At 46.4% G+C, this 20,157-nt stretch overlaps 1 protein-coding gene across 1 annotated transcript in view; it reads right to left on the minus strand.

Annotated features, from left to right (window-relative positions):
- Window positions 1-357: 357 nt before the first annotated feature.
- The window catches only part of T265_10699 (hypothetical protein), a gene marked incomplete at both ends in the record, with an annotated part of 29,495 nt that continues 9,695 nt past the window's right edge, over window positions 358-20,157 (minus strand). The window contains 6 exons of the mRNA XM_009177156.1: window positions 358-568; window positions 4,488-4,827; window positions 9,791-10,223; window positions 10,308-10,664; window positions 15,341-15,563; window positions 17,833-17,932. Of these exons, the coding sequence (XP_009175420.1) occupies window positions 422-568; window positions 4,488-4,827; window positions 9,791-10,223; window positions 10,308-10,664; window positions 15,341-15,563; window positions 17,833-17,932 (1,600 nt within the window). The remainder of the gene's footprint in view (window positions 569-4,487; window positions 4,828-9,790; window positions 10,224-10,307; window positions 10,665-15,340; window positions 15,564-17,832; window positions 17,933-20,157) is intronic.

Here is a 20,157-nt window from a genome sequence, read left to right on the forward strand (position 1 = left end):
GCCCGGACGATGGCATGATAAGAGTCAAGCCAGTCAAGTCACCAGAAGGAACAACAGTCTCTAGTTGACGCTGAGCACCGAGGGGAGAGGACATTCCTAACGCACCTGGCATTAGCAGTTAACTTCAGCCGAGTAACCCGTTCCCAGGGTCCATTCAGTCGTGTCCCGAAGCTCACCGTTTCAGCGGTGAGAACGTTGGCCCCTGGAGAGCTTCCATAACATTACTATGGACAACAATTAAGGAAAAGAAAAAAACAATCGTAAAGTGTTTTTCTTAGAGATTCGCACTGTACCTCTCAGATGTAGCCCCACCCCACGGGAACAATAACAACTCCAAACGTATGATACATATGTGCATTTTTCAAATAATCTGTGATTCAGAAGAAAACACTAAATGTTCTTGCCTAAACCGAAGATCTGGTCAATTATCAGCGTCTTTAAATTGCCACTGGCGAAAGTAGTCGTTCAAAGTACGGTTGGCCCCAGCAATTGGACGCACAGGGTTGGCAGAACTACGTTTTGGTGCAGTCTTGGATAGAGGCCGTTTGCCACCGGACGGAATGGAAGTCTGGATGTAGGAAAGGAGGAATTGAAACGGATTATCTGGTGGAAATGTCATGACCAGGCCACATATAAGAGAAAAACATTCTGTTACAACTGACCACTGAATGTCAGTTGCCAGTAGTGTGTCAGAGAGGGGTCAGAATTCCAAAATGTTGTCACCTCATACAACGCCAACGGGACGCGCTCTAGATGTGCTTTTGATCTGGCTTTGGGCGTTTACTACACGTTGTGCATCTTTGGTGTTCTTTTACAGAAGACACTAACTTGAAACGCTCAGACTGAGATTTGAGCCGAGGCATTATCGACATTACGACAGGAGTGGTAAATTCAACTACTAACTGGGATTTTGCATAGGAAATTCGTAATAGGAAGTGAGCAATATGGAAAAGAATACAGTCCCACCCGTGGTTTTAGCTTATGCGGAACATGCACAGAATTTAAAGACGTAGATTCTTGCTTCTGGAGATGTAAGGACTGCACCTCAGATCCAGCCATAGGAAAGACTTCAGCCATCACTTTCATGAAGGGTGGGTGAATGTTGACACTCTCCTCAGTGGTAAAACGGCACGCGTGGACTGTTGAGACATCGGAACCATGCTCAGCACAACTTCTGTGACTCGACCGCCAACGATTCAAGCAATCGCTCCCCAAGGGTGGATGTTGATGAGAGGCATGGTGGCGCAGTGCCTGTCAGCAATTTGGGAAGTAAGCGGGTTTTATTTACTTTTAGAGAAGAACCTGTGTACCTGACTCGTCGGGGACACATGCGCCTCAGTTATGGCTACGACACCGACGGTAAATCTGTCGGTAGTGGTCGAAGCCGGCAGAACCAATCAGAAGCGATTAAGGTGGGGAATTAGTGTCACTGCTGTTTTCCTCTTCTCCACAACGCTAACAGAAGAGATCCCTGATAGGTAAAAACTTCTGTGAAGTTGTGCATACACTGAACCGGCTAGCTGATACAAAGAAATTCTCGGTTTCAAAAAATTAAACGTGTCGATAACTGCGTGGTTGTGCTGATGAAAGCAGCATTGTGGAGATGACTTCACTACAGGAAATAATGCTTTGAAGACAGAACAGATTATTACAAGCAAAGAATGAGTATAACACCTGTTGCCTGAGTCCGCATGCGGCAGGCGTAGAAAATGTTAGCAACGGGATAACTATTCAAACCTTTTCTTCGAATAGACTTATGAGGCAAAGGCCAAATTCGGTGTAAAAGTAGCCTACTGTGGAGAATGAGTGGTGACGATAGCAAACAGTTCGTTAGCAAAATGAGACAACTACAAGTAGAAAATTTCGAACGACCTAATGAGGATTTTTCTTGACGTATGTAGCCAAAAAACGAGTATTTATTCACGTCGACTCGTTTAGAGGTGGATTTGTCACGGCCATCATACGCGTTCATTAAAGAATATACAGTTCACATGTCTTCTCGCTCACACTTCACAGGACAGATAGCGCATCGGTTAACCAAGGCCTGCACTAGAGGTTGACAGGTGGGAAAACTTTCCACAAATACCAACCTACTCATGGAGAATGAGTAGTCAAGACGCTAATTGTAATTGTGGGTGGATGCCACAGAAGCTATTGAGGATGTCGAATCTAATGAAGGAAAATACATGAGGAGACCAAAAAACAAGCGAGCGTTTTATTGCGTGACAAACAATCACAGAGAGCCGAAATTAAGCATAAACCAAGCTCAAGCCTATAGGAAACTTGAATACTGCTCATCGAGAAGTCAAGATCGTGAAACAATTGCTCGACAAACGTTTCAAAACCATAGAAGACAAACAATAATCAACGGAACCAACGTACCCGGGATAGCACAAATACTCAGCTTTGTGGGTATGTAAGAAGCCGGGAGAGGTGGGAAACGTCAACGTAGGAGCGCAACGTATTATCCAAAAGGGTCAACGTCAGAGTTCAACCTTAACGTCTATATTATTCCTATCGTGGGCGGCCAAGCAACCTTCCTCCGATTACTCAGAGGAGCTACATGATTGGTCAGTTTAATGGTGGCCGGAAAGTCGCCACAACGGTCCCAACGACCCACCGCCAAGCTCTGACCGGTAGCTCATAGAAGATGCACTGATTGCCCTTTAACGAGGAATCCTCCCGGAAGAGAACTCTCGATCTAAATTCACCAAATCTGATCTTGGTCACAGATTGCCTGAATGTGGCCAACATAATTCAAATGACCACGTGACTCTGGTAAGTGCGACGGGTTGAACCCGGCAACAAACAAGGATCCAATTTCAATTGGATCCGTATCTGACCTGGAAAGGGGCGAGATGGCTCAGTGATTAAAGCGCAAATTTACTGGCCGGAACCCGACCTCCGCTTCTCGACTTCCCCTGTCTAGGCTTGGGCGACCTGGCAGTATCCCAGCCCTCGTGCCACCTTTTGGTGGCACGGCAGTTAGGCACCGAAAGGGTGCTATAGCTGAACGATTTTTTATCTGACCTGGTTGCATCGGGTCACACCAACCCGGCAGCGATCGACAGTGAGTTTTACTCAGGGAGGAGCTGTGCTATTGACAACAGACCCCGTTCTTACAAAAAACGTTGAATCATGTCAAATTTCGATTTCGTACACAGTACTCAGTGGAAACGAAAGGGGCTATAGCTGAACGATTTTTTATCTGACCTGTTTGCATCGGGTCACACCAACCCGGCAGCGATCGACAGTGAGTTTTACTCAGGGAGGAGCTGTGCTATTGACAACAGACCCCGTTCTTACAAAAAACGTTGAATCATGTCAAATTTCGATTTCGTACACAGTACTCAGTGGACAACTGCACTACCAGACTTACTCCACTTTGATGAGCTCTACTCACTCACATAACCCGCGCTAGCTGACTATCCAGTGCTGAGCATTAATCAGTATAGCTGTGAAACTTGGCCGCCTACAGATCTGAGAACCTTCCGCAGATTCAAACGTTTGATCATCGGTGCTCCCCCAATTAGCTAGCCGCAGCATGTCCGCCATGCGCAAGCGAGCCATTAGGGATGAGCCAGAATCATCGGTGGTTCGGAAACGCGTGGCCAACCACTGTCCGACAGAGAAAGCACAGACCTCCACACCGAAATCTTGCAGCCGAAAAGTTCGCGCGGTAACGAGAAACGAATACAGCTACTGCTAAACTATGTACCATTGGATTTCCTGGGGTCTACCTCACTCTCCTTGCGAGTGATTAGAAACCTCACAAGATGAGGCACAGAACCGGACTCTTTGGCTAGATCTTTCCACCGGGAGCCTGGATCATCGCACCTTCAACTCAAGGCCTAAGCAATAAGCCTCCAGGATTACGAAGAGGCATATGATGGGAAGGCTTCGGAAGACGGCCTTGAGCAGCGCCAACTATCGAAATCTCCGAGAAATGTCATTGGGGTATCTGACCATATTTTATTCGATGCTCGGTCCAGGCTACACATGTATCATGTCCGGTAAGGATCTGTCCCACTCACAATAACGCCTAGTGTCCTGACAACGGAAACTTAAGGGAAACTTAAACCAGACGTCATGGGTTTGTTGAAAAATCAATACTGCCGATAATTCTAACAGTCGTCCACAGGATTAAAAGGTCACATGCAATGAGGTTCGAAATCAGAAACAATGATTTCCGAGCAGCAAGTTGAGGCAACTCAACGAGACGACTACCCAACCATAGTCACGTGACACCTAATGACAAAAACTGATTACTATTATGTGTTCTTTTGACTGTAACGCTCGGAAAGAACATAGGGAGACGTTCATGTGTTAAATATGCCTTTATAAGACAGTTGCATATACAACTTTTTAATGACAGATCGGGAGGCGGGTCGACCGGAATTTTTGGTGCAGTAAACCAAAACCCAACTACTGAGTTTACACCCTGATTAGGCATAATATGGGCCAATCATCACCATCGAAAGACTCACAGAGTGCGTGCGGACTGGACTGGGGACGTTAACGGGAGAACATTTGAATCGCTCAATAGATGAGGAGACAGAAAGAGAGCCGGGACAATCTAGTGCGGATTTGCCATGGAACATGGGAGAGGTTCGTGTGTTCGGTCGTGATGAAGCTATTGCCTGAGAGAGGTGGGAATTTAAAAAGTTGGGTGAGAACTCGGCGGAATCGTCATCTGGTGAAGGAGAGGATGGTGGTGGTGGCGTGGAGGACTTTGTGAGATCCGACGCGAATACAGGTGACGTGTTCAATACGATTCTGGTGGGAAGTCGATTAGAGAAAGTCGGGGATTGGTATGTAGGACTGGATCTGAAAAGCAGACGGGCACAAGGGGCGGCATTTACGAGTATTCCCTTTTCAAATATTCCGGCGATACAAGAGACTGCCAACAAACAAGAGCTTCTGCACTGTTGATAAAAGTAACCACACGATCATGAATGATCAAGCTGTCGGAAACAGAAGGGAAAGGTTCTAGCGGTAGTGTGACAATCAACCTTCAATTAGACAGCGTGATAGAACTAAGACCCTTAGCAGTCAAATACTGTTCGCCAATCCGAGTTCAGAATAGCATAGAATAGTTCACCCAAACCTGAGGAGCGTGACACATGACCGAGTCACCACAACTGGCAATGCTGCACGCTACGGTCAGTAAACCTGTCGCGGTCAGCCTATTGTAGACCTTAGCCATACAGCCAATCAAGTCATCGAAAGCCAGTTGATTGTTCGGTCAAACGTGTCGCACATCGTTCGTCGAGAACACGTTCAGAACGGAGGTTAAAGCAACTGGTGCAACAAATCTTTTACCCAAAAGCCATGATCCGTCCACGGAATACATGTGCACTGACGAGCTAGACATGACTACGGTTTTTCGTGAGTAGATCGAGACAGGGCTTAACTTGGATATCCGCAAAAAAACACTGATGACACGGTTCTTCTTCCACTGATTAATTGAGTTCGGAGGATACTACGATGTCTGTGCGACAGGAGTGAGGACCTCAACAATGAGAACAAGATCAGCTGTAGTCTGCTCTGCATTTAGGTCTTGTTCTGCTAGTTTACACAGTGCTCTTGATGATGACAACGTGTAATTCCTCCCTCCGTTTGAATTGGATTCTTGAGACATTCAATGTCTGTGAACGACGTTCCGGGGCAATATGCTGAACTGATGACAAGGATGTCATCTGGCTCAACGGTGACACCCGCTACGTTGTTGGCAAAGTCCTAGGAATTCTTAATGTAAGTACCGGATTCCCCAGTGAGGGTTTTTAAAATACTTTCCAAGAATCTGGCCAGCTCATGCGATAGGGAACCTACTCCGTCTACTATCGGTCTCACCGGGACATCTGGTTTATGGATTTTTGGTAGGCCATAAAGCCGTGGTTGGATTGCACCATGGACATCGGAGGTCATTCGAAGGATTCTAAACACGACTAACATAAGAGTAGCTTTCCAGAGGGAATTACTCTGCGCCATGCACTGGTGCAATTGAAGGATCGCCTCCCGGCAAACAGAACCAGGGGCTGTGTCTACAAAATTAAGTGTAACGACTGTACTGAGGTCTACGTAGGACAGACGGCCATGGAGATTCATAAAAGAATCCGAGAGCATATTAGAAAGATGAACAGACCGCCGATAAACGCGGATGGATATCAAGCATCACTGAAAGACTCGGCAATTACGGAACACGCAATGGACACAGGACACAAAAAAGATTTGGAAAAGTTTGCGGTTCGAAGGCGAAGACTATGGTCCACGTCACACAGACTGATAGCCGAGGTGGTATAAATCGCCAAGCATCTCATTGTAAACAAAATAAAAGGCGTGGAACTGGCAAGCATGTGGAGAATGGTGTTGGATCAGTCGAGCTGACACGTGTTGGTGTGCGGTCATCAGAAGGAGGATTAGTCATCATGTGGATTCCACTTGACCTCACCCCACCCCCCCCCCCCACTAAATTGTCGCAACACTCACAATCCCACAAAGATAAACGAAATCTAACAGGAGCAACCGCGGTGAGTCATCAATTGAGGCACATTGGATCGGAAAATAAAGAAACCGAACCCGATCAGAATTAGCGAATATACACTCGTTTGCAAACTAATTTGGTTAGATCAGAATTAGTTCGAAACTCCCCCAATTCACCAACGCAAGATTTTGACACACACACCACACTAATCGACGAGAGCCGTTAATTGACACTCAACACTGATCTAGTGTCATAATCTGAAGAGGACTTACTGACTAGTTACCCGTCTGTCTGATAACCTGGCCAACTTGGTGACCTGCTTACTTGGCCTGATGAAGCTTTTGTGTCAAAAGCGAAACGTTGCTCAATTAAAACCCACCGATTGTTTACCAAGCCCTTCTGAAACGATGACTTCTCAATCGGTTCCAAACTTTTTCCAAACACCTGAAGTTTCTTACTCAGGACTCGTTGGTATTTTGAGAAAACCATTTAGCGCCTGGTGTTTCAAATCCCTTCGACAGAGCTGCTTTACTAACACGAGATACGGATTGCTTCAGATGTGTTAGGAGGCACTCCTCCTAACAAACATATTGCTCAACATTTCTCTCTCTCTCTATTTTAGCCTTTCATTGGACTGTTTTGTTCCATTCCATTCTTGATTCTTCGAATCTCGATATTGGCTGTTCAGTTGCTGCAGTATAATTTCCTCAAGGCTTTTTGTCTTCTCAATTCCGTGTGTAACTGACAAGGTTGATTGACTGATCAGTAGAGAACATAACAAGATGGAATCCTTAGAACGCCAAACGATTGAAAACGGAGGTATCGATGCCCATTGTCAGGCAGTTTTGTTCTCTGCTCAGTCTGAAGAACTAGGGAGGTACAGCAGGGTCATGTCGATTTGCGACACTGGTTAGAAAAGCGCTCATATGCCTTTTCCAAGCAGCGGTCGTAAGTTATCACGATTAAAGTAGAGGCAATCAAGTAAGAAAGAGAAGATCGGACAGTCAGCTGAGTCAACAGAAGATACCGGTTAGAGGTTCTGAAAATCTGACCCACTTCCCGCATTTATGACTTAAATAAATAGCGAAACTTGACCCAGGATTGTTGTCACCCTGTGTTGACCTTCAGCCTCCACCTTGGTACTCCCAGTCATGTTCTTGCGAAAGCGTTAATCCTGATTAGTGGTTATGGTTTGGTTGCAAAGACGAAACGCACCTAGCAAATCTACACAAAACTGATGTTCCGGGATAGCCTGTCATATAACAACAAAATGTTCGACCACAAACAGCCTCAATGTGAGCCGATCTCAACGGGTTACAGTTCAGAGGAGCGATGAGGGAACAAGGCTGGAAGTTGAGCGCAGGGGATAGGTTATGATGTAGACTATGCCCTGTAAGTGAAGCCAGTCTATGCTGAAAAGCCGAGAAACACTGTACAGCTGTTTCGTCCTCACTGGAAATAATCAGCAGCGCGAATCTCTAATCCGTGACCTCCTGGCCACTGCTTTCAATACTTAGGTGTTTGGCGACGAGCGGCTGATCACTAGTGTGATGAACTCACACCTGGACAGGATATAGTGGCGCTTCTATAAAAATGTGAATTTATTTGAAAGCCCTTTTTCTCTGTCTGTCTGTTAGGCCAGCTGTTTTCACGGCGAAAAGGGGTTTCCGCACCGGCAGCGTACACTACCACAACCAAGCAGGCGACTGTCAGCAAGACGGATAAAAGTGTGTTAGTGGACTCACATCAAGCGACATCTTAGGACACCACACAGATCGATTTAATCGTGCATTTCCCTGATCTGACGGAGCAAAGTGGTAGGCAAACAAACCTAATACTGATTACCGCAGGTGAGTAACGGAAGGCTAGACAGCCGGTCAGTTTTTGTCGAGAGTCACCGTTTGGTTCGGTGCCATCGTATTTCGTGTGCACGGCATGTGTGAGCCTATTTGATGAGCCTTAAAACGAACTAAACACAGAGTTTCACCAACCCTATGAGAAATAGCAAGGGGAATGAATGGAAAGCGAAATCGTTCAGCTGTAGCACCCTTTCGGTGCCTAGCTGCCATGCTATACGAAGGAAGCACGATGGCTGGGATACTGTCAGACAACGACATGGCTGAAGTGGTTAGACCGCGAATTTACTGACCGGAAGGTTCATGGTTTGAACCCGACATCTGCCTCTCTCTCAACCTGGCAGTATCCCAGCCTTCATGATTCCTGCGGGTGGCATGGCAGCTAGGCACCGGAAGGGTGCTACAGCTGAACGATTATTACTGTTTTATTATTATTATTACTGCCAGGTTGCCCAAGCCTAGACAGGGGAAGTCGAGAGGCAGGGGATGAATACACGATACCATACTTCCTTACTGTAACATTTATGGTAGAATCAAAATGCCAACTGTTTCCGGAACATAGCTCTCACCGGAAAAAAAAACATTGAAAACGTTTTGGGCATGCGCATTGTAGTAAGTAGTAAAATATCCATTCTACCACATTTTTAATTTTAAACCTGGGCTACCTGAGCTGCATTTTCAGAAACTCCACTAGCCCCACGGCGATTTTCAGGTCAGTCCACTGTCATGGGGTTTGCTACTTCCCAGCTTATATTACCCTTACATTTCAACAACAAGAGAGAGTCCCGACTGGTGACTGACCATCAATTTTTGATGTGTTCCGACTCTTCATTACTGTACTTCCTTTACCCCAGTCAAGCACTTCCCTTGTCTGAGTCTGCTGTTCACTGCGTCTACCTCCTAGACTCGATATGCATTTGTAATATCTCGCGTACTTCTAACCCTTAACATGTCTAACCAATTTGGTCAACCATCTTTTACGCGCGGTTTTGACCATTTGCGTTACCGCACGTTGTGCGCAGGCGTGCATCGTTAACTAAGATCCATTTGTCGTCTTCTCCGGGCTTTCGTTGGACTTGCACTACTTCGGAAACCCCTTTTATTACGCATTTTATACACGTAGTACCGCATCTCATTGGTGAATCTCGGGAATCCACAATTTCTGGCTTGTTATTTTGCGCGTCACTCAAGTGGGCTTTCCCAAATACGTGGAAGTACTCCACAACCCTCTTTCCCCCGGAATCCTACAATTGTCTGTCTCCATAAACTCGTGCACGTTCAAGCTGATGTACAACCCGTCAAAAACCACAGTGACGTCTATGCGTGACTCTACAGAGCATGTTGTACGGAATTCAAAACGCTGCTTCACACTTTTAGAAATGGGAGAAATTCTACTTTCCGTGTACATACTACCATGTGAACGCTATTCTGATACGTCGTCATCACTCACTTTGATCGCGGAGTAGTGCGACTACCGCAGGAGGGAGGAGATGTCGACGGGCTGATGAAAGACGAAAGCGTCGGTGGTTGCACGTTCTCTTGAGATGGAGGTGTAAGGAGAACAGTCTCTGCAGAGGAAGTCCCAGTGTCACATCTTACCATCTGAGCATTGAGGCCAAACGGATTTCGATGAAAAACTGGGCTTCTAGGGGCTGTATCAACATGATCTGGTTTATCCTCGTCCACGGCCGTCTGAAGAGCACATGCGACGTCATCATCTTTAGCAACAGGGCTATCGAGTACCGAAGAATTTAGCTGCAGCCGTTTTGGAGGAAAATAATTGGAACACGAAAGAACTGTGGAACAGAGCCTACTCCGATCAGGTAGCTGAGGTGCAGGAGTAGCTGTACTCTCGAAAGAAGCTCTGTAGGTTTGTAAGATTTCTGTAAAACAGGAAAAAATAGGGCAGTAGTGTGAGGAATGGTAGAAAAGACAGCCGCTCAACAGCATCCAACGGGAAGATTTACCTGAGGTCGAATCTACTTCGTGCATATCAACCGGAGATGTGGAGGAAACTATAGTCGATCGTTTCGGGGCAGGTTGTGGAGGTGAGGAATCACTGGTCCGTTTGATGACCCTGTTGAGGTTATGCAGAATGGTAGTGGAGACGAACAGTTGTTTGCCATGTGTTGCAGGCATCATTCGCGTATTGCTGGCTCTCGGTGATATTGTTGCACTGGTCTCGAAATCCTCCGACCACTGTGTATCGATCGTTTCGGCACTGCGAACCGTAGGTAGTTCTTTGAGCGGGTTGACAGTGGAAACAGTTAGACAGTGAACCGAGGGCTTGTTGTCACCGTCGTTCAACCGTCGGTGGATCCAAACTGATGTGGAACGGTAAAAAATAAGAGTATGGACGTGGTAAGTTGTCAGAAGAAATATAAATCAGACCATTTACCTGCCGACAATTGACCCTTGTGTCAGATGGATTCAGCGGCAGATCGCAGAACGAATAAGAATATTCATACAGACCAAGCATCCTTCTGTACAGAGCATCTGTCTCACAGTTGATAATACTCGTTCAGCTGTAGCAACCCATTCGGTGCCTAGCTGCAATGCCACACGAAGGAGGCACGAGGGCTGGGATACTGCCAGGTTGCCCAAACCTAGACAGGGAAAGTCGAGAGGCAGAGGTCGGGTTCGAACCACGGACCTTTCGGTCAGTAAATTCGCGCTCCAACCACTTGGTCTATCTCGTCCCTGTTGATAATACTAGAGCACTAAAAAAACGGGGGTGAGAATAAGGAACTTGTTCTATTTAAAGTCAAACCTACGGACCGCGACATCTTTTCGTTGTTCACACGCCATTAGGCTGTAGGAAGTATGACGACTATGGTTATCTGGGTGAAAAGTTCTCAAGACAGACGAATCTAAGTCGTCCAACTGCTGGAACCTCCAATAATATGTGTGGCTACAAACAACCCGATGTTCCCGGGGGCTTTCGCTCTTGACTGTACCGTTCATAGGAATATGTACGGGTTGATCAATCACTCTTATACCCATGAAGATTGCAGCTATTTCACCTGAGTATATCTGATCGTGTATAGATTCACCTTACTAAAGCTCTGGGACGACGCTGACACCAGACAACACACATCTTTAAATCACGGTTAGATCGAGGAGGATCGCTTCTATTCTTCCATCGATTAATTCAAGCCAGGCAAAGAAAAGTACGTCATTCAGCTGTGACTCAATAGCCTGGGTGCGCTTACCAGCGGTTGATCAGGTGGAAATTAGCTCACAAAGGTTTCATCCCCAGTCGAAGGGACATCGTCGGTGAGCAGTTGACTGGATACTTCCTCCTTACGTGCTTGCGTTTATGTATTATGACATCCTCAGATGTAACGCAACGCCCACCTGATCAACCGCGAGCTGTGACACGTTTCGCGTACGGCTATCATGATGCGCGAAGGAGAGATGGAATCCGAAATACTACCAAGTTGTCGCGGAAATGAATACTTCCATTTCAAGTCAGAGCGTCGCAAAGTACCAACCAGATATGGTGTAGAGCACTCTGCACTATTGTGTGTGGACCTCATGCCGGAAGACCGTCTGCGTCGCAGAGCTCTTTTCAGCCAGCCCTGTGCCCAGTGGAACCGACCGAGATGTGGACAGTGCATGGCCTGGCAACGACGTATGAAAATACTGACCAGTGAACCTAGTCGAGTCGACAACTGCCGCCTTCTTGGATAGTTACTCGGGACTCAACTCACCAATGGTTAACGATACTGGCAGAAAATGGCCCAATCGCACAGTCAGTGGTGCTTGCTCAACCAGTTCCTGAACTAACCAAACACGCGATCGCCTCCAAGAACTGGTTGTATGTCCCACACTGCCCCACTTTCCGGTGATCGAAACTGTAGCAGCTGAAACCGTTGTGCCTATGGTACACGGTTTATAGCTGATAAATTGAGTCTAATCGGTTGAAGTGTGTGTGTGTGTGTGTGTGTGTGTGGAAGTCCAAATCATCGACCCAACAAGCAGTGGTATGAACAGACCTAGAATGTTCAGAGAGCTGGACAGCTTCACTGTTCAACTGAACTGATGGACACTGACTGGTGTGATTAAATACGGTTGTCCGCTCAAGAGAAATCACATTTCACCTAGGACTATTTCGGTGACTGGGTGGGTTTTAGCTTTGTATTGGTACTTGTTGAGAGGTTATCCTCAGTTTGCCAATCGTCCACGCAACAAGGACCAGGAGACAAAACTCTTGGTTTGTTCTATTTGCACTTCAGTACCAGGAACGTACCTAATCAGCAGAGGTTTGATCCTGCAAGCGAAGTTAACCTATCCTGAAAAGCCGAGAGGCACTGTACAGCTGTTTCATCCTTATTGGGATCATGAGCAGTGATCGTCTCACGAATCATAGGTGGATTCGAACCCATGACTTCCCGCCTAGTAGGTCAGACCATCAGGCTATGACCACATTACAAGTAAGGTTATTCCCGAAGTGACCGGTGATTTCAAAATGTGATTGTTATCGTCATGGCACCACTTGGGTCGTGGACCGCGTGATAGGACCTCCTAAAGGTGGTCCCTCCTTCACAAAGTGGAACCTTGACAGCGATTTCGAGTATTAAATTTCAAATTATCATATACAGCACTCTAGAACTTTAATATAATTCAGATGACACTACCATGTCCTGTCTACTTGGAAACTGTTAAAAACCAGGATTTCCAATCTATTTCTGCTCAGGATTCTATGACCAAACACTTCGTGGTGAAGGTAACATCCAGGAGGTAGTGTACAAAAGTTGTTTTTCTCTGTAGAAAACAATCCGTTTCATCGGTGTTTTCAGATGGTCACTCTAGGAAGTCAAACAACTCACTTGTAAAAAGTTTTGAAGAGCCACTCTATACCTATCTTTTCACGTATGGCCTATTCAGCGGGATGAAAACGACGCTTTCAATGACTAAGCCACTCCCAAGAGAGAACAGCTCTCCAGTTTCGTCTAGTTTCTTCTGGTCGTGGGTTGTCGAAGAGTTTTCAGCAAACTTGTGAGTAGTTTCCTTTATGAAAAAAATGCAGTTTCAGTTTACGTCTTATCATACAAGCCACATCCCAGATGAAAAAAGATGATAGTAGCACCCTTTCGGTGCCTAGCTCCCATGCCATCCGAAGAAAGCACGAGGGCTGAGATACTGCCACGTTGCCAAGCCTAGACAGGAGAAGTCGAGTGGCAGAGGTCGGGTTTGAACCATGCACCTTCCGGTCAGTACACGCACTCTAACCACTGAGCCAACTCACCCCACATCCCAGATTGCTATACACAGTGTAATCGAGCACGCCCAGTAAATTCTTAGATTACATTGATAGTAGCGATGTCGACAGAAGGCCCATTCACACAAGTACACATGTTGCGCAGTACTCAGAACTCAAAAACTTATCTGTGAGGTGGCTTTTGTAAAATGGTAGCCTCCTAAAATCGACAGTCCAATTCTTTTCTCTGGCAATGACTTCTGTGGAAGATGACAATGGTTCCTTCAGACCTTGGTATCGTATGGTATGGAGAAGCTTATAGCACGGGCACACTAAAAGACTTCACTGGTGTCAGTGATCAGCGTATTGTTGCGGGAAGTGGTGTTTGTGTAGTGATATTCGCTTGTGTCGTTGAGACGCCACTTCCAACTAAAACCGTGAGAGGTGCTCGAGGGGAGAGACTACAGCATCCGGCATACATAAAGTGCATTCCCCTCTGTCTGAGCCTAACTTTCAGGACCACTCTCGTTAAGCAAATCGATAACCGGACCCTGTCATCATGGATCTCCAAAATTTCGTTAAGCAGCTTAAGCAATTCGCACCAATCGAGTATTGGTTAGGATATAAACATTCCGACAGCGTACAATCGCGAAGCATACGGTGGAAGGTGTCGTTCGTAGGGAAAGAATCCAGATTGGGACTGATCAGCTGATGTTCGTGTTTAAAATTATCACTCAACCCTACACAACCAGCGGTCACTGAAATCAGTTTCTGCGTGCATAAACAATCAGCTGACACGATTGCAACGACCAAAATGATTTAAACAGCGGTAGCCTGGACATTTTGAATTGATGGCCTTAGTTAGAATACCAATCCGATGTCAAATTAGGCCGGAGCCCCTTGAAGATGGAGCATACCTTATAGCTACAGGGACATCAGAGAAGCGACCCTTCAGCCTACCACTGAATTCGGGCATTACGACACTCAGGTTAGACAACTCGGTCGACTGGAATGTCTTCTCACCCAAATGCTAAGAAAAGTGCGGGAGATGCGGATGTGGGCATAACTCTTATTGGACTTGTCGAGAAGGGGTTCCAACTGACGCGGAGTTTACGACACCAGCTCTATTACCTGATAACCTGGAATAACCGTGGATAAGCCGAGTTGACACGTGGCTGTGTGTGGTTGTCAATTCATGTGGAATCATGAGCAAAAACAGGGGGATAGAAATTCCGATCCGAACAAAGTTCACGGAATCCCCCTTACACGACTATCGTAGCACTAGCTCATCCACACAGACGGACAGAAAGTACAAACGACGTTCAAGAGGGATCATCACGTGAACCGAACCAGAAGAACTAGACCCTAGGCTGGACCCAAATCCATCCCCATCGGCCTAACACTTGGTCACCCAACCTAACACACAAAATCCCACGACCAACACCTAACCAGAGGTTTAGCTTAACTTAGCTGATTGGTTCTCCTTCCGCCCTAAATCTCGACCAACCTCGTAACCTAGTCACTTGGCCTGACGAAGCCCTAGTGTCAAAAGTGAAACGTTGCCCAGCTGTAAATATCCGATTGTTACCAAACTTTTCCGAAATTTTGGTGCGTTACATGGCAGCCACGCGCCGGAAGGATAACACGGATTAAAGAATTCAACGAAGAACAGCTTACAGATATCAGTTTTTAACATCGATTGCACATCGTTGTAAATTGTCAGCGATGAGACTACCCTTTGCTAAGATCGTTCCGAAGCTTCCCGCAAACCATACACAGTAGTTAGGTACAACTCACCTTTCTGAGTAGAGAAATTCCTATCCCAAATGCTCATCCGGAGACGATCTTTGCTCGGTCGTTTGAGTGCACCGACCGCCGTGTGGCCGTTTGATCCGAGTTGACCTAACACAGGCCGAACTGAGGATGGCGAATCACCGTTATCCGTGAGGATGGGTCTACTGAAATGGCTGAGAAGACTACCCTCGGATCGCGGTTTCTGCAGACCATGGTGTGTGGTCGACTAAAACAGAACACAAAGTTTGAGATGACCGTGCGTAATGAGTGGCCTCCAGCGATATTTGTACGGGACCAAAGAAAAAGGGGTGTCCCGCATTTGGGAGCATTCCGAAACTCCTAGTAGGCTTATCGTTGAAATTCCAACTAGAAGTTCGGACGTCCCGTTGAACCAGACATGGATCCCAAAAGATCGAAAAAAACCTACCGGCGTTGCAGAACGATGGTTGTTTACCTTAATTTCTCCTGCTTTTCATTCCAAATCGTGAAGGTATTGGTGAATGAGTTCACGTTGCTGGTGCACATTGTTTTAGCCCGCCAACAAACCGAAGAGGCATGCAGGACAGAAGAGAATGGCGATAATTTACGGAAAGGGGTCCAAATTCAACACGGTCAGGCGACCGCAGATTTTCCAAACCAGCGAACGATCGGTCTGAGCGTGACTTATTTATCAACTCGATAGGACAGACTATGATTCAAGCTGTCGCCTAACAATCAGCCGGAATAAGTTGGAGGCAAACGAAGTGCAATCCTTTGCGTAACAATTTGGTTTTCATGGGAGACCCGACAGAACCTCTCGTTTATGATGTCCTTAATCTAAACCAGTTACACCAGGCTGCCTCAAGTATAGGCGTAACACACCACTCATAAGGCTGGTTCAAGTAGAACATATGATTAAGTGAAAGTCGGGGGCTACGCTTATCTGACGAGTCCCAAGAAGGGCGGAACCGGTTGCGGGCTGTCGAAGAGTTTTCAGCAGCCTTATGAGTAGTGTGTAGTTGAAAACAAGTCTTCAATCAATTGAAAATAGGAGAAGAAGCAATAAATGTCAGTCAAGATCGATTCTTCGACAAGTCTTCAATCAATTGAAAAAGTTTGAAAGTGTAGAAGAAACAATAAATGTCAGTCAAGATCGATTCTTCGATGACAGCAGCATGTTCGCTTTTCTTGAAAATAACTTTTAACCTATCATTAAAAGAAGCAAGAATGGACGTTTAGTTTTCATAACATGGAAAGAGTCTTCCGGCGGGTAAACACAGAGAATCGTGTTCCGTAGATCCTCACTGTGAATTAACACGAAGCCTTGATCGACTCTGTTACGGGATTTACCCGCGACGTCGAAGCGAATAGCTTCAACAACATGGTTTCTCGAGGATGTAAATCACCTTGGCTAAGCCAACTGGACGGCGTCAACGGTTGTTCGAATAGCCCAAGAGTGCGTTGCGAGAGGTAGGCAAGGAATGCAACTGATGCAATATACCACGGTCGCATTCAGCTCTGGCATCCAGAAAAGCAACACAGTCACGAGCGACTAATTTTCACCACTTTGAACACTTGGACCACAAGCGCCGAGCAACGAGTTCAATTTTCAGCATACTTGGCCCGAGATGTAATTGGGCACTTGCCCGAAAGCTATAAACGCACTACGAACTTTGCGTAAATAATCTACTTTTTGTTAAGTGAGGCAAAGGCCCACTCAGCTCATAGATGATGGGTGTCGTAGAGGAGCCTCAGAATGTATATGTTAGAGAAGCCATGACGTCACACTCAGCTCACTTATTCAGTCAACTACCACACAGAATGTATGAACGGGCCCTCCAGGGGACAGGGCCACCCAATCTCTGTACATCTAATTGACAAAGGCTATGCAATACTCATGACTGACTTGTGTCGGTTCCTAGTTCATTTGGATCTGATTGAATAGTTCAGCTGTAACATCCTTCCGGTGCCTAGCTGCCATGCTACCCGAAGGAAGCACGAGGGCTGGGATACTGCCAGGTTGCCCAAGCCTAGACAGGGGAAGTCGAAAGGCAGAGGTCGGGTTTGAACCACGGACCTTCCGGTCAGTAACTTCGCGCTCTAACCACTTGAGCCATCTCTCTGATTGGCTCACTAAGGCCCATAAGGGGCACATTTCTGCTAAGCTGTGCTGGTTCCCCGCAGTGTAAATGGAAAGCAATCGAAACGTTTCAATGTTTGTCAGGTGCAGCATGGCTTTTACACAAATGAACACTTTTGTGAACAAAATTCGGGTGAAAGCTCGCATACGTCAGAAAGGTTTATTTAATTATTGTGGAAGATAAATTCCAAAGCGAAAACCAAATTGATTTGCAAATGAGTGTATTTCTCGAAAACAGTCCAATTTGGGTTCAAGTAGAACATAAGGTTGACGGAAACTCGGGGACTGCGCCTACCTGATGAGCCCCAATAAGGGCGAAACCGGTCGTGGGCTGTCGAAGAGTTTTCAGCAACCTTTATTCAAAGCGAAAACTTACCGATGGCGTATCCGGATCAAATGTATCCCAGACTGTGTCGTCGTGAAAATCCAGGTTACCCAGCGCCAGTTGGAATGCCTTTGAGTTGTCCGGGTTAATTCTGTAAGAGAGCGATTAGAGTCCACAAAGGTTTGTCCACTGGATAGAAAAACCGTGGTCCGAAAAAAAGTAAACTGGTCCGGCATTTGAAAACTCTGGAGGATGACTTCAAGGTAGTGGCAGATATAACTACACAGTTTAGAGTGGGTTTCAAAGGCAAGAGACCTATTCGGATAGGGGTTTGAACTTAGGCCCCTAAAATTCCTTCGAATAAACCGCTTTGCCTGTGGCGTTCATTCACGTAGAAAAGCCGAAAGGTTTAAGGACTATACTCAATCACAAGACTGCTCCAGGAAGGGGTTTGCCCTAATGCCCTCAGGTAAACCTGCGCAATATGTTCAAGAATGACCGTCATTCAGACTACAAGCGGTGCCAACAGGTCCAACATATATGTCCACCCCGGGACCAAATTTTCGACCTTGGATTGATTAGCGATTGACCGAAGGCTAGCTGTTTCGTGAGGATACGCCTATGCAACGGGAAATCGGTCAGACTGTGTCCACCATCCACTGTTCCATGCAGACATGCGCTCTAATCTTCCCACCTTGAGAATTGTTCAGTGATTCACAAACCATGAGGATCTGACACAACAAAGTCATATTAACACAGTAATTTCCATCTCGTTCCAAAAAAACCGTCCAGCTGTAACACCCTTCCAGTGCTTAGCTGCTATGCCACCCGAAGGAAGCACGAGGGCTGGGATACTGCCAGGTTGTCCAAGCCTAGACAGGGGAAGTCGAGAGGCAGAGGTCGGGTTCGAACCACGGATCTTCTGGTCAGTAAATTCACGCTCTGACCACTTGAGCCATCTCGCCTCCATAAAACAAACACTATTACTGCGACAGTCGGACTATATCAGCAGACCCGACGACATCACCATCATCATCGCTGTGTTTCGAGTTAATCAACCACTAGAAAAGCATCAGTGGGTCAGCAGGTAGTGTGTCGGCTTTCAAACCAGTATGCTGACCTTGTTTCCAAAGAATCGCATGGTGGTTGAGACCCGGTACAGTAAGGGAGCACGTCATCCTCCTTGCGCCGTTGTACCGGTACAATTGTTACACTTCCTGGACGGTAGGTTCTCTGATCAGATACCGTCCGATGAGCGGTCAGTTCCCGGGGGAGCTAACGGCAATCAGTCTCCCTGAATTCCTGCAGGATTTGGCGATCTCCTTTCTCCAGGAGTAAATTTACCCATCCTCTTTCCATAATCCTCACTAGACGATAAAGTACCGAAAATGCAGACCCCCCTTCGAAGAAAACAAAGAATATCATGGGGGAAGAGCTTGTTGGCTCCTTCCCGAAGTAGCATGTCTTCGGTGGTGGGTTTCACATCTAATGTTGGTTGATGTAAAACGGTTTGATAGAACCCGTAGGCTGGATCGCTGTGGCCAAACGTTTTACGTGATCATGGAAATATCTTAACCCAACACAGAAGCTGATGCTCAGATGACGGATTGGGTCTCAGCTTTGAACTGTGACACTGCATGTATGGAATAGATTTTGAGGATGTTAAAATCCGTAGATTTGATTAGCTTGAAAACGAGACAGAGTCAAGACATAAATGAAGTTGACGCGCTCTGTTTAAGTCACTCAATAGCCCATGCCCGTTTCGATGCTCCAACCAAAACTTTTGACGAATACTACAGAAAATCGGTACAAGTTCAGTCATACTTATGCTGTGAGGAAAAACCCAGCAAAGACCACTGAAAATTATTTCTTCAAGCGTCGACACTTTCCTGGTACATCGGTGATCAATCAGTTGTACATCCGAAGAGAGGCCACTTCCATGAAGAGACACAAAGCTTTCAAAGAAAGCTTGGAACCGACTGTTATTCCATGTAAGCCAGGAAGTCATTCGAAGAATTCTAAACACGGCCAGAATAAAAGTGAGTTTCCAGAAGCGGAGCTCTGTGCACTGCGCCAGTGCGATTGAACAGCCACTTTCCGGTGGACAGAACAAGGGACTGTGTCTACAAAAATAAAATGTGACGGTTGCGCCAAGGTTTGTATAAGACATACGGCCAGGGAACTTCACACCACAATAGGTGAGCTCACACAGAACACAAAATTTACCAGTGGCCCCCAAGATATGCCATCAATTGGTGCGCCGTGAACCGGAGAATCAGGGATCCAACCTGATGAAAAATTTGAAATTCCCCCAACCCATCAACCGTAAGATTTAGGCTACTGGACCAACCGACATGAATGACATTCAACACTGAG

The sequence above is a fragment of the Opisthorchis viverrini genome (genome assembly GCF_000715545.1).
Source record: "Opisthorchis viverrini unplaced genomic scaffold opera_v5_396, whole genome shotgun sequence".
NCBI classification, from domain to species: domain Eukaryota; kingdom Metazoa; phylum Platyhelminthes; class Trematoda; order Opisthorchiida; family Opisthorchiidae; genus Opisthorchis; species Opisthorchis viverrini.